This window comes from Phyllobates terribilis, unplaced genomic scaffold (genome assembly GCF_046119375.1).
Source record: "Phyllobates terribilis strain yellow unplaced genomic scaffold, ASM4611937v1 Scaffold_5__5_contigs__length_657084704, whole genome shotgun sequence".
NCBI classification, from domain to species: domain Eukaryota; kingdom Metazoa; phylum Chordata; class Amphibia; order Anura; family Dendrobatidae; genus Phyllobates; species Phyllobates terribilis.
Window position 1 is genome coordinate 628,011,061 of NW_027362765.1, and position 21,186 is coordinate 628,032,246.

General features: G+C 52.4%; 1 protein-coding gene across 1 annotated transcript in view; it reads left to right on the forward strand.

Moving 5' to 3' along the window:
* The window catches only part of LOC141273784 (E3 ubiquitin-protein ligase DTX4-like), a 109,191-nt gene that overhangs the window by 54,659 nt on the left and 33,346 nt on the right, over window positions 1–21,186 (forward strand). Inside the window, exons 2-3 of the mRNA XM_073686134.1 lie at window positions 14,716–16,357; window positions 21,102–21,163. Of these exons, the coding sequence (XP_073542235.1) occupies window positions 14,716–16,357; window positions 21,102–21,163 (1,704 nt within the window). The remainder of the gene's footprint in view (window positions 1–14,715; window positions 16,358–21,101; window positions 21,164–21,186) is intronic.

Here is a 21,186-nt window from a genome sequence, read left to right on the forward strand (position 1 = left end):
AGCCCCTCAATCCTCTCCCCAGCCTCCCCTCATTGCTGTCCCCAGCACTATCATTGTTCTCCCCAGCCCCAGCATTGCTCTCCCCAGCCTCCCCACATTGTTCTCTCCAGCCTCCCCACATTGCTCTCCCCAGCCTCCCCTCATTGCTCTCCCCAGCCCCAGAATTGCTCTCGCCAGCCTCCCCACATTGCTCTCCCCAGCCTCCCCTCATTGCTCTCCCCAGCCTCTCCACATTGCTCTCCCCAGCCCCAACATTGCTCTCCCCAGCCTCCAACATTGCTCTCCCCAGCCTCCCCACATTGTTCTCTCCAGCCTCCCCACATTGCTCTCCTCAGCCTCCTCTCATTGCTCTCGCCAGCCCCTCATTGCTCTCCCCAGCCTCCCCTCATTGCTCTCCCCAGCCTCCTCACATTGCTCTCCCCAGCCTCCCCTCATTGCTCTCCCCAGCCTCCCCTCATCGCTCTCCCCAGCCCCAGCATTGCTCTCCCCAGCCTCCACACATTGCTCTCCCCAGCCTCCCCACATTGTTCTCCCCAGCCTCCCCACATTGCTCTCCTCAGCCTCCTCTCATTGCTCTCCCCAGCCCCTCATTGCTCTCCCCAGTCTCCCCACATTGCTCTCCCCAGCCTCCCCTCATTGCTCTCCCCAGCCCCAGCATTGCTCTCCCCAGCCTCCCCACATTTCTCTCCCCAGCCTCCCCTCATTGATCTCCCCAGCCTCAGCATTTCTCTTCCCAACCTCCTCTCATTGCTCTTCCTAGCCCCTGATTGCTCTCCCTAGTCTCCCCTCATTGCTCTCCCCAGCCTCCTCTCATTGCTCTCCCCAGCCTCCCTATACTGCTCTCCCCTGCCTCCCCTCATTGCTCTCCCCAGATCCTCATTGCTCTCCCCAGCCTCCCCTCATTGCCCTCCCTAGCCTATCATTGTTCTCCCCAGCCCCAGCATTGCTCTCCCCAGCCTCCCCACATTGCTCTCCCCAGCCTCCCCACATTGCTCTCCCCAGCCTCCCCACATTGTTCTCTCCAGCCTCCCCACATTGTTCTCCCCAGCCGCCCCACATTGCTCTCCTCAGCCTCCTTTCATTGCTCTCCCCAGCCCCTCATTGCTCTCCCAAGCCTCCCCTTATTTCTCTCCCCAGCCTCACCTCATTGCTCTCCCCAGCCTCCCCACATTGCTCTCCCCAGCCTCCCTTCATTGCTCTCCACAGCCTGCCCACATTGCTCTCCCCAGCCCCAGCATTGCTCTCCCCAGCCTTCCCACATTGCTCTCCCGAGCCTCCCCGCATTGCTCTCCCCAGTCTCCCCTCATTGCTCTCCCAGCCCCTCATTCCTCTCCCCAGCCTCCCCTCATTGCTGTCCCCAGCCCTATCATTGTTCGCCCCAGCATTGCTCTACCCAGCCTCCCCACATTGATCTCCCAGCCCCAGCATTGCTCTCCCCAGCCTCCCCACATTGCTCTCCCCAGCCTCCCCACATTGTTCTCCCCAGCCTCCCCACATTGCCCTTTTCAGCCTCCTCTCATTGCTCTCCGCAGCCCCTCATTGCTCTCCCAAGCCCCTCATTGCTCTCCCAAGCCTCCCGTTATTGCTCTCCCCAGCCTCCCCTCATTGCTCTCCCCAGCCTCCCCTCATTGCTCTCCCCAGCCCCAGCATTGCTCTCCCCAGCCTCCCCACATTGCTCTCCCCAGCTTCCCCTCATTGCTCTCCCAGCCCCTCAATCCTCTCCCCAGCCTTCCCTCATTGCTGTCCCCAGCACTATCATTGTTTTCCTCAGCCCCAGCATTGCTCTCCCCAGCCTCCCCACATTGTTCTCTCCAGCCTCCCCATATTGCTCTCCCCAGCCTCCCCTCATTGCTCTCCCCAGCCCCAGAATTGCTCTCGCCAGCCTCCCCACATTGCTCTCCCCAGCCTCCCCTCATTGCTCTCCCCAGCCTCCCCACATTGCTCTCCCCAACCCCAGCATTGCTCTCCCCAGCCTCCAACATTGCTCTCCCCAGCCTCCCCACATTGTTCTCTCCAGCCTCCCCACATTGCTCTCCTCAGCCTCCTCTCATTGCTCTCGCCAGCCCCTCATTGCTCTCCCAAGCCTCCCCTTATTGCTCTCCCCAGCCTCCCCTCATTGCTCTCCCAAGACTCCCCTTATTGCTCTCCCCAGCCTCACCTCATTGCTCTCCCCAGCCTCCCCACATTGCTCTCCCCAGCCCCACATTGCTCTTCCAAGCCTCCTCTTATTGCTCTCCCAAGCCTCCTCTTATTGCTCTCCCCAGTCTCCCATCATTGCTCTCCCCAGCCTCCTCACATTGCTCTCCCCAGCCTCCCCTCATTGCTCTCCCCAGCCTCCCCTCATCGCTCTCCCCAGCCCCAGCATTGCTCTCCCCAGCCTCCCCACATTTCTCTCCCCAGCCTCCCCTCATTGATCTCCCCAGCCTCAGCATTTCTCTTCCCAACCTCCTCTCATTGCTCTTCCTAGCCCCTGATTGCTCTCCCTAGTCTCCCCTCATTGCTCTCCCCAGCCTCCTCTCATTGCTCTCCCCAGCCTCCCTATACTGCTCTCCCCTGCCTCCCCTCATTGCTCTCCCCAGATCCTCATTGCTCTCCCCAGCCTCCCCTCATTGCCCTCCCTAGCCTATCATTGTTCTCCCCAGCCCCAGCATTGCTCTCCCCAGCCTCCCCACATTGCTCTCCCCAGCCTCCCCACATTGCTCTCCCCAGCCTCCCCACATTGTTCTCTCCAGCCTCCCCACATTGTTCTCCCCAGCCTCCCCACATTGCTCTCCTCAGCCTCCTTTCATTGCTCTCCCCAGCCCCTCATTGCTCTCCCAAGCCTCCCCTTATTTCTCTCCCCAGCCTCACCTCATTGCTCTCCCCAGCCTCCCCACATTGCTCTCCCCAGCCTCCCTTCATTGCTCTCCACAGCCTCCCCACATTGCTCTCCCCAGCCCCAGCATTGCTCTCCCCAGCCTTCCCACATTGCTCTCCCGAGCCTCCCCGCATTGCTCTCCCCAGTCTCCCCTCATTGCTCTCCCAGCCCCTCATTCCTCTCCCCAGCCTCCCCTCATTGCTGTCCCCAGCCCTATCATTGTTCGCCCCAGCATTGCTCTACCCAGCCTCCCCACATTGATCTCCCAGCCCCAGCATTGCTCTCCCCAGCCTCCCCACATTGCTCTCCCCAGCCTCCCCACATTGTTCTCCCCAGCCTCCCCACATTGCTCTTTTCAGCCTCCTCTCATTGCTCTCCGCAGCCCCTCATTGCTCTCCCAAGCCCCTCATTGCTCTCCCAAGCCTCCCAAGCCTCCCCTTATTGCTCTCCTCAGCCTCCCCTCATTGCTCTCCCCAGCCTCCCCTCATTGCTCTCCCCAGCCCCAGCATTGCTCTCCCCAGCCTCCCCACATTGCTCTCCCCAGCCTCCCCACATTGCTCTCCCCAGCCTCCCCACATTGTTCTCTCCAGCCTCCCCACATTGTTCTCCCCAGCCTCCCCACATTGCTCTCCTCAGCCTCCTTTCATTGCTCTCCCCAGCCCCTCATTGCTCTCCCAAGCCTCCCCTTATTTCTCTCCCCAGCCTCACCTCATTGCTCTCCCCAGCCTCCCCACATTGCTCTCCCCAGCCTCCCTTCATTGCTCTCCACAGCCTCCCCACATTGCTCTCCCCAGCCCCAGCATTGCTCTCCCCAGCCTTCCCACATTGCTCTCCCGAGCCTCCCCGCATTGCTCTCCCCAGTCTCCCCTCATTGCTCTCCCAGCCCCTCATTCCTCTCCCCAGCCTCCCCTCATTGCTGTCCCCAGCCCTATTATTGTTCGCCCCAGCATTGCTCTACCCAGCCTCCCCACATTGATCTCCCAGCCCCAGCATTGCTCTCCCCAGCCTCCCCACATTGCTCTCCCCAGCCTCCCCACATTGTTCTCCCCAGCCTCCCCACATTGCTCTTTTCAGCCTCCTCTCATTGCTCTCCGCAGCCCCTCATTGCTCTCCCAAGCCCCTCATTGCTCTCCCAAGCCTCCCAAGCCTCCACTTATTGCTCTCCTCAGCCTCCCCTCATTGCTCTCCCCAGCCTCCCCTCATTGCTCTCCCCAGCCCCAGCATTGCTCTCCCCAGCCTCCCCACATTGCTCTCCCCAGCTTCCCCTCATTGCTCTCCCTGCCCCTCAATCCTCTCCCCAGCCTTCCCTCATTGCTGTCCCCAGCACTATCATTGTTTTCCCCAGCCCCAGCATTGCTCTCCCCAGCCTCCCCACATTGTTCTCTCCAGCCTCCCCATATTGCTCTCCCCAGCCTCCCCTCTTTGCTCTCCCCAGCCCCAGAATTGCTCTCGCCAGCCTCCCCACATTGCTCTCCCAGCCTCCCCTCATTGCTCTCCCCAGCCTCCCCACATTGCTCTCCCCAGCCCCAGCATTGCTCTCCCCAGCCTCCAACATTGCTCTCCCCAGCCTCCCCACATTGTTCTCTCCAGCCTCCCCACATTGCTCTCCTCAGCCTCCTCTCATTGCTCTCGCCAGCCCCTCATTGCTCTCCCAAGCCTCCCCTTATTGCTCTCACCAAGCCTCCCCTCATTGCTCTCCCAAGACTCCCCTTATTGCTCTCCCCAGCCTCACCTCATTGCTCTCCCCAGCCTCCCCACATTGCTCTTCCAAGCCTCCTCTTATTGCTCTCCCAAGCCTCCTCTTATTGCTCTCCCCAGTCTCCCATCATTGCTCTCCCCAGCCTCCTCACATTGCTCTCCCCAGCCTCCCCTCATTGCTCTCCCCAGCCTCCCCTCATCGCTCTCCCCAGCCCCAGCATTGCTCTCCCCAGCCTCCACACATTGCTCTCCCCAGCCTCCCCACATTGTTCTCCCCAGCCTCCCCACATTGTTCTCCCCAGCCTCCCCACATTGCTCTCCTCAGCCTCCTCTCATTGCTCTCCCCAGCCCCTCATTGCTCTCCCAAGACTCCCCTTATTGCTCTCCCAGTCTCCCCTCATTGCTCTCCCCAGTCTCCCCACATTGCTCTCCCCAGCCTCCCCTCATTGCTCTCCCCAGCCCCAGCATTGCTCTCCCCAGCCTCCCCACATTTCTCTCCCCAGCCTCCCCTCATTGATCTCCCCAGCCTCAGCATTTCTCTTCCCAACCTCTCATTGCTCTTCCTAGCCCCTGATTGCTCTCCCTAGTCTCCCCTCATTGCTCTCCCCAGCCTCCTCTCATTGCTCTCCCCAGCCTCCCTATACTGCTCTCCCCTGCCTCCCCTCATTGCTCTCCCCAGATCCTCATTGCTCTCCCCAGCCTCCCCTCATTGCCCTCCCTAGCCTATCATTGTTCTCCCCAGCCCCAGCATTGCTCTCCCCAGCCTCCCCACATTGCTCTCCCCAGCCTCCCTACATTGTTCTCTCCAGCCTCCCCACATTGTTCTCCCCAGCCTCCCCACATTGCTCTCCTCAGCCTCCTTTCATTGCTCTCCCCAGCCCCTCATTGCTCTCCCAAGCCTCCCCTTATTTCTCTCCCCAGCCTCACCTCATTGCTCTCCTCAGCCTCCCCACATTGCTCTCCCCAGTCTCCCTTCATTGCTCTCCACAGCCTCCCCACATTGCTCTCCCCAGCCCCAGCATTGCTCTCCCCAGCCTTCCCACATTGCTCTCCCGAGCCTCCCCACATTGCTCTCCCCAGCCTCCCCTCATTGCTCTCCCAGCCCCTCATTCCTCTCCCCAGCCTCCCCTCATTGCTGTCCCCAGCCCTATCATTGTTCGCCCCAGCATTGCTCTACCCAGCCTCCCCACATTGATCTCCCAGCCCCAGCATTGCTCTCCCCAGCCTCCCCACATTGCTCTCCCCAGCCTCCCCACATTGTTCTCCCCAGCCTCCCCACATTGCTCTCTTCAGCCTCCTCTCATTGCTCTCCGCAGCCCCTCATTGCTCTCCCAAGCCTCCCCTTATTGCTCTCCCCAGCCTCCCCTCATTGCTCTCCCCAGCCTCCCCTCATTGCTCTCCCCAGCCCCTCATTGCTCTCCCAAGACTCCCCTTATTGCTCTCCCAGTCTCCCCTCATTGCTCTCCCCAGTCTCCCCACATTGCTCTCCCCAGCCTCCCCTCATTGCTCTCCCCAGCCCCAGCATTGCTCTCCCCAGCCTCCCCACATTTCTCTCCCCAGCCTCCCCTCATTGATCTCCCCAGCCTCAGCATTTCTCTTCCCAACCTCCTCTCATTGCTCTTCCTAGCCCCTGATTGCTCTCCCTAGTCTCCCCTCATTGCTCTCCCCAGCCTCCTCTCATTGCTCTCCCCAGCCTCCCTATATTGCTCTCCCCTGCCTCCCCTCATTGCTCTCCCCAGATCCTCATTGCTCTCCCCAGCCTCCCCTCATTGCCCTCCCTAGCCTATCATTGTTCTCCCCAGCCCCAGCATTGCTCTCCCCAGCCTCCCCACATTGCTCTCCCCAGCCTCCCTACATTTTTCTCTCCAGCCTCCCCACATTGTTCTCCCCAGCCTCCCCACATTGCTCTCCTCAGCCTCCTTTCATTGCTCTCCCCAGCCCCTCATTGCTCTCCCAAGCCTCCCCTTATTTCTCTCCCCAGCCTCACCTCATTGCTCTCCCCAGCCTCCCCACATTGCTCTCCCCAGCCTCCCTTCATTGCTCTCCACAGCCTCCCCACATTGTTCTCCCCAGCCCCAGCATTGCTCTCCCCAGCCTTCCCACATTGCTCTCCCGAGCCTCCCCACATTGCTCTCCCCAGCCTCCCCTCATTGCTCTCCCAGCCCCTCATTCCTCTCCCCAGCCTCCCCTCATTGCTGTCCCCAGCCCTATCACTGTTCGCCCCAGCATTGCTCTACCCAGCCTCCCCACATTGATCTCCCAGCCCCAGCATTGCTCTCCCCAGCCTCCCCACATTGCTCTCCCCAGCCTCCCCACATTGTTCTCCCCAGCCTCCCCACATTGCTCTCTTCAGCCTCCTCTCATTGCTCTCCGCAGCCCCTCATTGCTCTCCCAAGCCTCCCCTTATTGCTCTCCCCAGCCTCCCCTCATTGCTCTCCCCAGCCTCCCCTCATTGCTCTCCCCAGCCCCAGCATTGCTCTCCCCAGCCTCCCCACATTGCTCTCCCCAGCTTCCCCTCATTGCTCTCCCAGCCCCTCAATCCTCTCCCCAGCCTCCCCTCATTGCTGTCCCCAGCACTATCATTGTTCTCCCCAGCCCCAGCATTGCTCTCCCCAGCCTCCCCACATTGATCCCAGCACTATCATTGTTCTCCCCAGCCCCAGCATTGCTCTCCCCAGCCTCCCCACATTGATCTCCGCAGCTCCAGCATTGCTCTCCCCAGCCTACCCACATTGCTCTCCCCAGCCTCCCCACATTGTTGTCCCCAGGCTCCCCACATTGCTCTCTTCAGCCTCCTCTCATTGCTCTCCCCAGCCCCTCACTGCTCTCCCAAGCCTCCCCTTATTGCTCTCCCCAGCCTCCCCTCATTGCTCTTCCAGCCCCTCTTTCCTCTCCCCAGCCTCCCCTCATTGCTGTCCCCAGCCCTATCATTGTTCGCCCCAGCATTGCTCTCCCCAGCCTCCCCACATTGATCTCCCAGCCCCAGCATTGCTCTCCCCAGCCTCCCCACATTGCTCTCCTCAGCCTCCCCACATTGTCCTCCCCAGCCTCCCCACATTGCTCTCTTCAGCCTCCTCTCATTGCTCTCCGCAGCCCCTCATTGCTCTCACAAGCCTCCCCTTATTGCTCTCCCCAGCCTCCCCTCATTGCTCTCCCCAGCCTCCCCTCATTGCTCTCCCCAGCCCCAGCATTGCTCTCCCCAGCCTCCCCACATTGCTCTCCCCAGCTTCCCCTCATTGCTCTCCCAGCCCCTCATTCCTCTCACCAGCCTCCCCTCATTGCTGTCCCCAGCCCTATCATTGTTCGCCCCAGCATTGCTCTCCCCAGCCTCCCCACATTGATCTCCCAGTCCCAGCATTTCTCTCCCCAGCCTCCCCATATTGCTCTCCCCAGCCTCCCCACATTGTTCTCCCCAGCCTCCCCACATTGCTCTCTTCAGCCTCCTCTCATTGCTCTCTGCAGCCCCTCATTGCTCTCCCAAGCATCCCCTTATTGCTCTCCCCAGCCTCCCCTCATTGCTCTCCCCAGCCTCCCCACATTGCTCTCCACAGCCTCCCCTCATTACTCTCCCCAGCCCCAGCATTGCTCTCCCCAGCCTCCCCACATTGCTCTCCCCAGCTTCCCCTCATTGCTCTCTCAGCCCCTCATTCCTCTCCCCAGCCTCCCCTCATTGCTGTCCCCAGCCCTATAATTGTTTGCCCCAGCATTGCTCTCCCCATCCTCCCCACATTGATCTCCCAGCCCCAGCATTGCTCTCCCCAGCCTCCCCACATTGCTCTCACCAGCCTCCCCACATTGTTCTCCCCAGCCTCCACACATTGCTCTCCTCAGCCTCCTCTCACTACTCTCCCCAGCCCCTCATTGCTCTCCCAAGCCTCCCCTTATTGCTCTCGCCAGCCTCCCCTCAATGCTCTCCCAAGCCTCCCCACATTGCTCTCCCCAGCCTCCCCTCATTGCTATCCCAGCCCCTCATTCCTCTCCCCAGCCTCCCCTCATTGTTGTACCCAGTCCTATCATTGTTCTCCCCAGCCCCAGCATTGCTCTCCCCAGCCTCCCCACATTGATCTCACCAGCCCCAGCATTGCTCTCCCCAGCCTCCCCACATTGCTGTCCCCAGCCTCCCCACATTGTTGTCCCCAGCCTCCCCACATTGCTCTCTTCAGCCTCCTCTCATTGCTCTCCCCAGCCCCTCACTGCTCTCCCAAGCCTCCCCTTATTGCTCTCCCCAGCCTCCCCTCATTGCTCTCCCCAGCCTCCCCCACATTGCTCTCCCCAGCCTCCCCTCATTGCTCTCCCCAGCATTGCTGTCCCCAGCCTCCCCACATTGCTGTCCCCAGCCTCCCCTCATTGCTCTCCCCAGCCTCCCCACATTGCTCTCCGCAGCTCCAGCATTGCACTCCCCAGCCTCCCCACATTGCTCTCCTCAGCCTCCCCACATTGTTCTCCCCAGCCTCCCCACATTGCTCTCCTCAGCCTCCTCTCATTGCTCTCCCCAGCCCCTCACTGCTCTCCCAAGCCCCCCCTTATTGCTCTCCCAAGCCTCCCCTCATTGCTCTCCCCAGCCTTCACACATTGCTCTCCCCAGACTCCACTCATTGCTCTCCCCAGCCCCTGCATTGCTCTCCACAGCCTCCCCACATTGCTCTCCCCATCCTCCCCACATTGTTCTCCCCAGCCTCCCGAAATTGCTCTCCTCAGCCTCCTCTCATTGCTCTCCCCAGCCCCTCATTGCTCTCCCAAGCCTCCTGTTATTGCTCTCCCCTGTCTCCCCTCATTGCTCTCCCCAGCCTCCCCACATTGCTCTCCCCAGCCTCCCCTCATTGCTCTCCCCAGCCTCCCCTCATCGCTCTCCCCAGCTTCCCCTCATTGCTTTCTCAGCCCCTCATTCCTCTCCCCAGCCTCCCCTCATTGCTCTCCCCAGCCTCCCCTCATCGCTCTCCCCAGCTTCCCCTCATTGCTTTCCCAGCCCCTCATTCCTCTCACCAGCCTCCCCACATTGCTCTCCCCAGCCTCCCCACATTGTTCTCCCCAGCCTCTCCACATTGCCCTCCTCAGCCTCCTCTCATTGCTCTCCCCAGCCCCTCATTGCTCTCCCAAGCCTCCTGTTATTGCTCTCCCCTGTCTCCCCTCATTGCTCTCCCCAGCCTCCCCACATTGCTCTCCCCAGCCTCCCCTCATTGCTCTCCCCAGCCTCCCCTCATCACTCTCCCCAGCTTCCCCTCATTGCTTTCCCAGCCCCTCATTCCTCTCACCAGCCTCCCCTCATTGCTGTCCCCAGCCCTATCATTGTTCGCCCCAGCATTTCTCTCCCCAGCCTCCCCACATTGATCTCCCAGCCCCAGCATTTCTCTCCCCAGCCTCCCCACATTGCTCTCCCCAGCCTCCCCACATTGTTCTCCCCAGCCTCCCCACATTGCTCTCTTCAGCCTCCTCTCATTGCTCTCTGCAGCCCCTCATTGCTCTCCCAAGCATCCCCTTATTGCTCTCCCCAGCCTCCCCTCATTGCTCTCCCCAGTCTCCCCACATTGCTCTCCCCAGCCTCCCCTCATTGCTCTCCCCAGCCCCAGCATTGCTCTCCCCAGCCTCCCCACATTGCTCTCCCCAGCTTCCCCTCATTGCTCTCCCAGCCCCTCATTCCTCTCCCCAGCCTCCCCTCATTGCTGTCCCCAGCCCTATAATTGTTCGCTCCAGCATTGCTCTCCCCAGCCTCCCCAGATTGATTTCCCAGCCCCAGCATTGCTCTCCCCAGCCTCCCCACATTGCTCTCCCCAGCCTCCCCACATTGTTCTCCCCTGCCTCCCCACATTGCTGTCCTCAGCCTCCTCTCACTGCTCTCCCCAGCCCCTCATTGCTCTCCCAAGCCTCCCCTTATTGTTCTCCCCAGCCTCCCCTCATTGTTCTCCCGAGCCTCCCCACATTGCTCTCCCAAGCCTCCCCTCATTGCTCTCCCAGCCCCTCATTCCTCTCCCCAGCCTCCCCTCATTGTTGTCCCCAGCCCTATCATTGTTCTCCCCAGCCCCAGCATTGCTCTCCCCAGCCTCCCCACATTGCTCTCCCCAGCCTCCCCACATTGTTGTCCCCAGCCTCCCCACATTGCTCTCTTCAGCCTCCTCTCATTGCTCTCCCCAGCCCCTCACTGCTCTCCCAAGCCTCCCCTTATTGCTCTCCCCAGCCTCCCCTCATTGCTCTCCCCAGCCTCCCCCACATTGCTCTCCCCAGCCTCCCCTCATTGCTCTCCCCAGCATTGCTGTCCCCAGCCTCCCCACATTGCTCTCCCCAGCCTCCTCTCATTGCTCTCCCCAGCCTCCTCTCATTGCTCTCCCCAGCCCCTCATTACTATCCCAAGCCTCCCCTTATTGCTCTCCCCAGCCTCCCCTCATTGCTCTCCTCAGCCTCCACACATTGCTCTCCCCAGACTCCACTCATTGCTCTCCCCAGCCCCAGCATTGCTCTCACCAGCCTCCCCACATTGCTCTCCCCAGCCTCACATGATTGCTCTCCCCAGCCTCCCCTCATTGCTCTCCCCAGCCCCTGCTTTGCTCTCCCCAGCCTCCCCACATTGCTGTCCCCAGCCTCCCCTCATTGCTCTCTCCATCCTCCCCTCATTGCCCTCCCCAGCCTCCTCTCATTGCTATCCCCAGTCTCCTCACATTGCTCTCCCCAGCCTCCCCTCATTGCTCTCCCCAGCCTCCTCTCATTGCTCTCCCTAGCCTCCTCTAATTGCTCTCCCCAGCCTTTTCTCATTGCTCTCCCCTGCCTTCTCTCATTTCTCTCCCCAGCCACCTCTCATTGCTCTCCCCAGCCCCTCTTTGCTCTCCCCATCTTCCTCTTATTGCTCTCCACAGAGTTCTCTCATTGCTCTCCACAGCCCCCCTTCATTCTCCTGTTCCTCTCCCCAGCTACCCGAGGTTCAGTTAAAAAAATAAAAAACACAACCTACCTCAGCTCGCTCTCCTGCAACATCCTCCTCATCTCCGGTAACTTTCTCCCTGACACACAGGCCCGCGCTGCATGATGACATCATCAAGCAGCGCGCGCCTGTGTGAGGGAGGAAGCGCCGGGCAGCCTGGAAGGAGAGGTGAGGATGGATCCCTCCAGCTCTGCTGCCATTTCACTCCTGTCAGCAGCAGAGCTGCAGGGATCGCTCCATGCCCGCTGCATATGATGAGGGCAATCTGGCCATGGGCCCCCCAGAGCATGGGGCTCAGAGAAGCAGGCCAAATTGCCCTCATTATCAGCTGCCTGTCAAGGGTCCCCCTGCACCGCCGTGCCCCGGTGCAGTTGCACCAGCTGCATCGGTGGTAGATCCGCCCCTGGTGCCATATATATTTCACTCGCACGCTATCAGCATTGGATCAGTATTTTCATTCACTAGGATCTGTTTTTGCCAAATAGAATATAACAGCAATAAATGGAATTTCAGATGTAAAAAATATCAAATGCTGATAGAATACCGTACTTAGAAAACACTGATGGAAACTAAAATGCATCCTTTTTATTGTGGATCCACCTTACGTGAAAGACCAGCGACATACACACATACAATGCTCTCCTCTGAGCGCTGCATCTTGGTTTCAGCCATAAGCCACGAAAAACAGGATCCTGACTGGCAACCCTGACAGAGCCCCAATGGAGCCTTAGGCTATTAGGAAGCCGACTGAGCCACTGTGGACATTGTCTGTCCTTCATCCTGGCAGAGTTTGTCTTTTTCAGACATGCACAAACACAAGGTCACAGTGCCTGCAACAAGGCTAAACAGAGAGCTCTCTGGGTGTATGAGCCTAGCCTTACTGACATATATATCGAGATCCAAGGGGTAACGTTTATCCTTGGGGAGAGTGACATGTCAGGCCTGACATGCCAAGGTGAGGAGACTTTTAAGCCGCAATGCTCCTCTGGGAAATATGCAAAAGTCTCCTCACCTTGGCATGTCAGGCCTGACATGTCACTCTCCCCAAGGATAAACAAGGAGAAATGTTACCCCTTGGATCCTGGTCTAATGCCTCTCACCCAGCCAAACCAGATCTCACACTTTGCACTGATGAGGGGCAGTACCCTGAAATACAGTGTCTGCAAATTGAGATTTTGGTTTTTGGCAATTATCCTAACTCATGTGATAAGGTTCCTTGAAGAGTCAATATTGACTTTTAGGATTGCTACTTCCGATAGGTGGCACTAGAGTTCTGGTCCTCTTCCTCTCTGAAGAGACAATTTGACATATATATCAATGCATTTGTCTGGAAGAAGCCATGGACTAATAAAAAGGCATGGTAAATAATTGTATGGGTGGTTCACTGAACAAAAAGTTATTGGTAAGCCCTGAACATAAATATGCTTTAGTTGTAACCAAGGTCCTTGAATAGCAATTAGGTTTAACTTTGAAGAATGTGTGTTCTTTCTCTCTAATGTCCCACATAAAAGAAAGTCCCACAGCTCCCAGAGAAAATGATGTGAGTCTTTCTTGTAGGGCTGCAAGCTTCTCAAACAAAGAGGGGATAGATTTTTCAAAAAGGAGAGACGTCACTTCTCAAGCTCTTTCAGAAAATTAGATTGCATTCAAAGCAAACATTAGTGAATAAGGCTACGGTACATCACGCTGAACTATTTTTCACAATATCCTGCCAAAATCAATGGGAATGGTTATCAATGACTATGCAAAGTAAAGAAAAAGACTGAGCAAACAATTCTGAAACTGCACATAGATGGTAAGGATGGGTTACCATGAAGGACATGGTGTGATGTGATGGCAGATCGTGAAGTACAGCACTGCGTTCTGGAAACAGAAGGGATTTGTAAGTTGTCACAACCATCACAAATCGTAGAAACGTGTAATTCCTCATAATACTAAAATAAAGTCTAAAGAATTGTCTTCTGCCGAGGGGCAACCACACATTTGGTCTTCTGTTAAGCAATGACTTAGGGTCATAATAGTTTTTTATTCAGTGTAATGTTTTTAATTATTTGTTATATACTAAATTATTGTAATAGTATTTTGGTACAGAGATATTTTTTCACGATCAAACTTCTCACATTACCCAATCTGCGCATCTGCAGCACAGTGGGTTTTCATAGCAGGTAGGGGGTCTAATGAGAGGTCATAGGGGCAATTTGTGAATTTTGTCTCCTAGGTCTATAAGACAATCTATGGACAGATTTACACCTTAGTGTGATACAACACTATAATGGTCAATATGTATTGAACATACTGTATATTAAAGTTTGTATAATGTCAAGGCTTTTCGCCATAAAAACAAATATAAAAAGAGAAACACTTTTAGAAACTTTAGAAGATCAAATCAGGTATTGGAAAAATGACCTGATGCATTGATGTCTATGGAATACATTTGCTGCAGTCAGTATGTTAAGGGACATGAGACCAGCAATATGATTTAGATAAAGCATAATCTATAACAGTGGCATTCAACCTATGACATTATTAGGGTCCTCAATCTTTTAAATGTTGAATTGCCCACATGATAGAGACAGATGCAATGTTTCAGTGGTTTCTGCTAGTGAATTTTTTACCAGAAGTTCAACTGCTAATGAGTAAAAGGTTATCTTTCACCAGGTTTTGCTGCACCATCTGAGAGCAGCATGATGTAGGGGCAGAGACCCTGATTCCACCAATAAGGCACTAAGTTTACTGCTTGCTACAGTTTGGTTAAAAATAAATTTTCTGCTGCAGATCTACCAGTTCTCTGAATGCCGAGTCCTGTATAATCCCACTATAACCACCGATTGGCAGCTTTCTGTGTGCACTGTGCATAGGCAGTGAGCTGTCATTCAGTGGGGGGGTTATACAGAGCTCATGAATCTGGAGGACTAACTTGCAGCAGATTTAGTATTCCTCTAGTGATAATCTCCTGCTGATAAAGCAGTGATTTCATCACAACTACAGCAGGCAGCCCAGTAAGTGACACATCACAGGAATCAGGGTCTCTGTCTTTACACTAGGTGACAAAACTTGGTGACATATTCACTTTAAAAATTGTTGTGCTAAACAATCTGGGAACGTGCTTTGTCAGAAAAGTGGTTTACCTGGCAGAAAAGTTTTCATGCTTCCTGTCTTCCTTCTTGTTTTTACAAACTTTTTGAATATCCACATTATTAATATCGTGGACATTTTATATACTGACCACTTAATTTTTTTTTCCATACAGGTACCCTCTATCCAGCAAGAAGAGTGACCTTTCCCCTTTACAGTGCACCTGGACAAGGGATAGTATGGGAAAGGGAGGAGCTCCCAGGGCATTGGGTCCCATTTGAAACCCGATTGTCAGTTTTGATCCAGGAAGCTTTTGAGAAACAGCAGCAAGGTGTTCGTCTTGGAGAGCCCTGTAGCGGGTCGCATATATGCCTTCAAACCATGACTCAAGTCAAATTTCCTTCTCAAAAGAGAATAAGAGTCCGTGCTCGTGCTCACGCTCCCTACCCTACAGCAGGAATCAAGTGTCCTTCAGCTAAATTTCAGCCTGTGATTCCCCAACTTCTTCAGGATGGAAAATCGAAATATGGAGTATGTCCTATTTACAGAATTCCTGTGAATCCTAGTCAGGAGCTATTGCATTTAAATAAATTGGGACTTGTGAATTCTGGCAGAGCTAGCTCGAAGAAGGAGCTGATAGATATTGACACAAGCAAGACATTAATCAATTCAAACAATTTAGTATTTGGCAGAAATCAGGTGAATATGGACTCGCACCAACAGACAGCTCCCTCCAGACATGACCCTGGCAACTACAATTACAGGATGACAGATATTCAGCACATGTTGGGTAATTCAAAGAGCGAAATCATGAACTCTAACCAGATATTAATGAACTTTAATCATGGGATGGTAAATTACAGCAATGGACCGTTACAATCCAGTCATGAACTTGTCAATTCTAATGATCTTTCAGTCGACTGTAATCGAGGTTTGGAAAATACCAGCAATGAATTAATTAATTTTGAAGCTAGCGTAATAAACCAAAATGATAGGCCATCCTATTGTAATAAAACCACTCCACCTAATTCCAGTCCTTGGTCGGAGAAAACAAATTCATTGCTTCTCGAGCCTAACACAATGATCCAGCCACAATGGGCACACATGAGTCCTGATTGTAGACGAGGTAATTGTAGTCCGCTTTTATCAGCTTCTAAACCTAGACATGGAGTATCAGAGTCCGTGTCGTCTTCAAATTATATAGCTCCTAGACCTGGAGAATATAGAAATGAATTGAACAGGTCAATTTCTAAGCCAGAAGAAACTAGGCCTGATTTTCTCCCAAATTCTAGACCTTTTGATAATTCTAAATTGACTGGGTCTACTTCTCAACTCTCTGACTGTAGGCCTGTGTTAATCAGATCGATCTCTAAGCCAGGAAGTGACAGATCTGACTCAAGACAAGCAGATTTTAGACCTGTGCTAGCTAAATCAGTATCACAGCATGATAGTGCACTCATCGCGATAGGAAATTCAGATTGTAGAAGTGTGGGTTCTAGACCTGGCTTTGTAAGATCTAATTCCAGACCTTCAGATGTCAAACCTGAGTTTGTTAGGTCCCAGTCGAGATCTACTGATTTAAAGCCTGGTCTAGTAAGTCCTCATGCTAACTTCAACCGCTCAAAATCTACCTTAGCTGGCAAAGGTTTATCTCGATCAACTTCACTGAGAAGAAGAATGAGCCCCCCACCCTGTACTTGCCCACAATGTCTTCTGGTACAGAGTGTAAAATCAGCAAGTTGGCCTGGACGTCAGTTAGAAGGCAGTGGATCACGGTTTGATGGTCATCAAACTCAAAAGGACAGGAGCATAACTAGGTAAATGTGGATTATTGTTTCATTTTCTGCATGTTGATATCTGGTTGTTTGCAGCAGTCAACACATTTCTGGTATCAGGCATAATATCAAAATTACCTGACTATTATTCTGCAGGTTTCATTTCACCAAAGTAGCTTGACCATTTGTGGCATGTATTCCACAAGACCTCTGCAGGCATCTTTTGGTATCTAACACCACTTTTTTACATAAAGGATTCCTTTACTCCATGGTTTTGACTTGTTTTTCCAGCACATCACACAAATGCTTGATCAAACTGAATTTTGAGAAATTTGTATGTCACATCAGCATCTTCAACTTTTAATCATGTTTCTCAAGCCATTCCTGAACAATGTGTGCAGTAGGGCAGGGTGCATTATCCTTCTGAAAGAGGCCACTACGTTCACATGAATACCACAACCCAAAGTTTCCAAACAGAACATTTCTCATAGCATTGCGCTGCCTTTAGCGGCTTGTTTTCTTCCCAGTGCCGTACTGCCAATAGCAGCAGACCACGTGTCTGCTATGTGGTCCTTTAGTTGGGACACCAGATGCATCACCACTGCCCCACATGGCACCTCTATTTAAACATTGAGGATACAGATATAATTGAATACAGTGGTGGAACTGGGAGCTATCAGTTCTCCACTCCACCATGCAGCTTGTCCATTTGAGCCCCCCTTCACATGACCGCTTAAAAAAACGTAGGTGTAGAACGGTCCATTTTTACTATCCATGTGGTTTTCTGTTGTCTATATGTGTGTACCATCCGTGTGACATGCCCGTGCCGTCCATGTGACATGTACCGGAAGAGAATGCAGAATAGAAATGACAGATTTTTAGGTGTTGAAGATATGCAAAGATATATAGATATAGACAGATGGTAAATAGATGAATAGATAGATATAAAGATATCCGTGAGATTTATAATTTTTGCCTTGCTTGTATAGCTTACTGTACATGTATTAACCTAATAAATGAAAAATATGGTAACCAGCAAAGTTAAAGCAGACAACTTTGAGCTGATATTATCAGACTGGGAAGGTCCATGGTTATTGCGCCCTTCCCAGCCTAAAAATACCAGCCCGCTGCCGCCCCAGAAGTGAAGCAATACATGAGATGCTCTAATTCTGGCGCTTGCATTGGCAATCTGGGTAATTGGGCTTGGGGTTGATGTCATCTGTGAATTGTCCAAAAACTCAGCTGGCATCAAGCCTTTGTGTTAGCAATGGAAAGGTGTCTATACGACACTCCCATTACCAACCCAGTAATAAAAAGAAAACAGACACACAAAAAATACTTTATTTAAATAAACACTCCACCACACTTTCCCTAATTCACCACTTTATAAAAAAAAATCCCAAGCAGGTCCGCCATAGTCCACTGAATCCAACGTAGCCCAGAGACTGGAAATCTGAAAAGAACATACACACAAAACACAGACAAACAAAGACACTTTCCCTTGTTCACCACTTTATTAAAAATAAGTTCCCACGTAGGTCTGACTTAGTCTACCGAATCCAACAAAGACCAGCGAATCCTCCATACAAAGCTTATGGAGCCTCGTTCTGACGCTCCATAGTCTTTGCAAACAGCCACTGCCAGGTCACTCTGCACTGTGTGAGACCGGCGATTCTGAAGAGCGGTGGCTTCATTAACGTTATTGCTCAATGGAGTCACCGGATCTAACAGTGGGGAGTGTGACCTGGCGACTCTGAAGACCGGTAACGTTACTGATGTCACCGCTGTTCAGATCATCCTGGACTCACGTAGTGGCTGTTTGCAAAGACTATGGAGCTTCAAAACGAGGCTCCACAGGCTTTGTAAGGAGGATTTATAGTAATTGATTTCGCTTGAACTACGTCAGATTCGGTGGACTACATTGGACCTGTGCGGTGAACTAGGGAATATGTTGTGGAGTGTTTATTTAAATAAAGTATTTTTTATGTGTTTTTTTTATTACTGGGTTAGTAATGGGGGTGTCTGATAGACACCTCTCCATCACGAACACCATGGCTTGATGTCAGGTGTGTTTGTGGACAATTCACAGCTGGCATCAACACCAAGCCCCCTTACCCTGATTGCCAATGCCCCAGGGCTCTCGGGAAGAGCGTAGGCGATGCGCCAGAATTGGAGCATCTCATGTGATGCTCCACATCTGGGGCAGCTACAGGTTGGTATTTTTAGGCTGGGAAATGCCTAATAACCATGCCGGTTAAAGCTGTCTGCTTCACCCTTTGCTGGTTATCAAAAATAGGGAGGACTCCACGTAATTTTTTTCATTTATAAGGTTAACACATGTACAGTAAGCTACACATGCAAGGCAAAAATTATATATCTGACTGATATCGATCTATCAATCATCAATTTACTTCATACCTAACTATCTATCCATATTTTCACATCTTTAACACATACAAATCTTTAATTTCTATTTTGTATTCTATACGTGACACACGCATGTCATCCATGTGCGCGTGTGCAGTAGGTATTGTCATCCGTGCTGCTGGAAAAAAACTAACATGTCTACGTATGGGTCACAAGGACACACAGTCCGTGTAAAAACACGGACATGTTTGCCGTTACATAGATTATAATGGGTCTGCATGTGTACATGTCTCCCGTACGCGTGAAAACGAATGCCACACATACCGGAAACACGGACATATGAAGGGGGCCTTAGTCTCAACGCTGTAGATGCAATGAAATCACTAGATCACACCTGCAGCGCCGAGCCATAGCCCACACACAGAGCCGCGCATAGTGGGAATGGGGCTAGGTGAGTAGTGTTTTTTTTTTTTGGCATTCAGTGTACAAAATGAAAATTCAATGTACATAGATTGTATAAAAATGTACACATTAAATATATAAGAAGTCTCTAAGGAGCAGATACAACAAGGAAAAAACCCTTAAACGTTCTCAATAAAAACTGATATAAATATAATGTTCGCTTGCTGAAAATAAAAAAAAATCCAGTTCAGTTATTTGGATACGATCACAACCAGAATAACTTGCTCACTTAGTCCATTCAGATATCTCTTGAGACTGATGGGTCTCTTTTTTCTTTTAAAGTGGCTATCCACAAAAAACAAACCCTGAAATATTTGATATCACCTGGGGCATACACAATAGTCTGACATTCCCTGTTTTCTGACAAAGGGTCAGCAGAGTAATCATTATGCGATAGTGGATTCATGGAATCATTATTTCTTATATATTATTTTTATATAACACTTATGGGCTTCAGTAGGGGCCCTATTTTTGTGTGCATGATATAGTACAAGTCCCGACTTTCTGTGATTGTGCCTATGCGCCATTACTGATCGAATCCTCTTAATATTTTTTTCTTTTTGGAAGAGGGGTCCAATTTGGACCTTTGCTATGGGGCATCGTGATTTGTATAAATGCCCCTGCCAGCAGCATCCTAATTCCATCTATTCCCCAGGTAAATGGCATATGTGAACCCGGCCATCCACATGGTGTAAAAGAGAATGTGATTTGTCAAGCCAGGCCATCTTTTTCCAGAGCTCCATAGTCCATTTCTCATGTTCACTTGCCCACTGCAGCAGTTTTGTTGTGGGATCAGACCGGCTAGCATTCCCTCTCCATATAAATTAGTGAGACTTTTGTCTCCAGGACCCTGTTGCAGATTCACATGTCCAGTCGTCTATAACATTTTGGCCTTTGTCAGTGTTAGAGCTCGCTCTCAGTTGCGATTAAATCAGACGAATGCAATCTGATAAAAAAATCAGATTGCATTCGTACCCATTTAATCCTATGATGGTGTGCCCAGTGGCGTTTTTTCCCCAGCTCCGATCGGATTGCGATCGGGCTGAAAAAAAAAATGCAGCATGCTACGATTGCATGATGGATTCGGATTGTACGCACCCATATAAACCTATGGGTGTGTGTGAAACATCGCACTGCACTCAGATAACACCCGAGTTCAGTGTGATTCCCGCCGATGCCAGCAACAGAGGAGATGGAGAAATTGATTTATCCGTCCCCTCCACAGCTGTGCTGCGATCCTCTCTGTATGAAAGGATCGGAGCACGGAGCACTGACATTCGGCTCCCACTCGTAGCAGAGCAGGAGCCGAGTGTCATTAGCATATCGCATCCAATGCTCTCGCATCAGATGCCATACGCTGGTGTGACCCTGGCCTTATACTGATAAGACGCTAATAAAACTCCACTCCGGTGAATGTGCCTCATATACCCCACTCATTGATAGTGCCATTGTCATGCGACTTTACTCACTGTGTTAGAGTACGTGCCAGCAATCAGGAATCGTAGCGTTTTGGACGCAGCTCACCTGCGCTGTGTCCAAAACGCTGCATTTTACATTAGAAGCACAGTGGATGGGATTTATAGAAATCTCATGCCCACTGTGCTTCTATTTGACATAGTGCAGGTTTACGAGCCGCAGCATGTCTATTATCTGCTGTGGAGACTCTAGTCTCCCCTTCGTAGTGTCACCCATCGCCATTCATTAGATGCATTAAATGCGCATGTTTCAATGAACACATACGGTTTTAACTGTGTGATTAGAACTCAGCATTTTGGACGAAGCGAAAATACGCTGCTTCCGAAACGTTGCTATTTCCTGATCGTGGGCACAGTTATTCCCCACCTTTCAGTGATTTTAATGTAATGGCTTTCCAGCATGTGTATATATAACAAGCTAAAATAAATGGTAATTAATATAAAGTGTTTGAATATTTGTAAAGAATTTCTGTGTTTTGCAGGGTGCCACCACTGCCCCTATATAATATGGAAGGATCTGGAATAGTCCCACCCGCACTTGCAGGTAACTATAGGGTGGAAATCAAG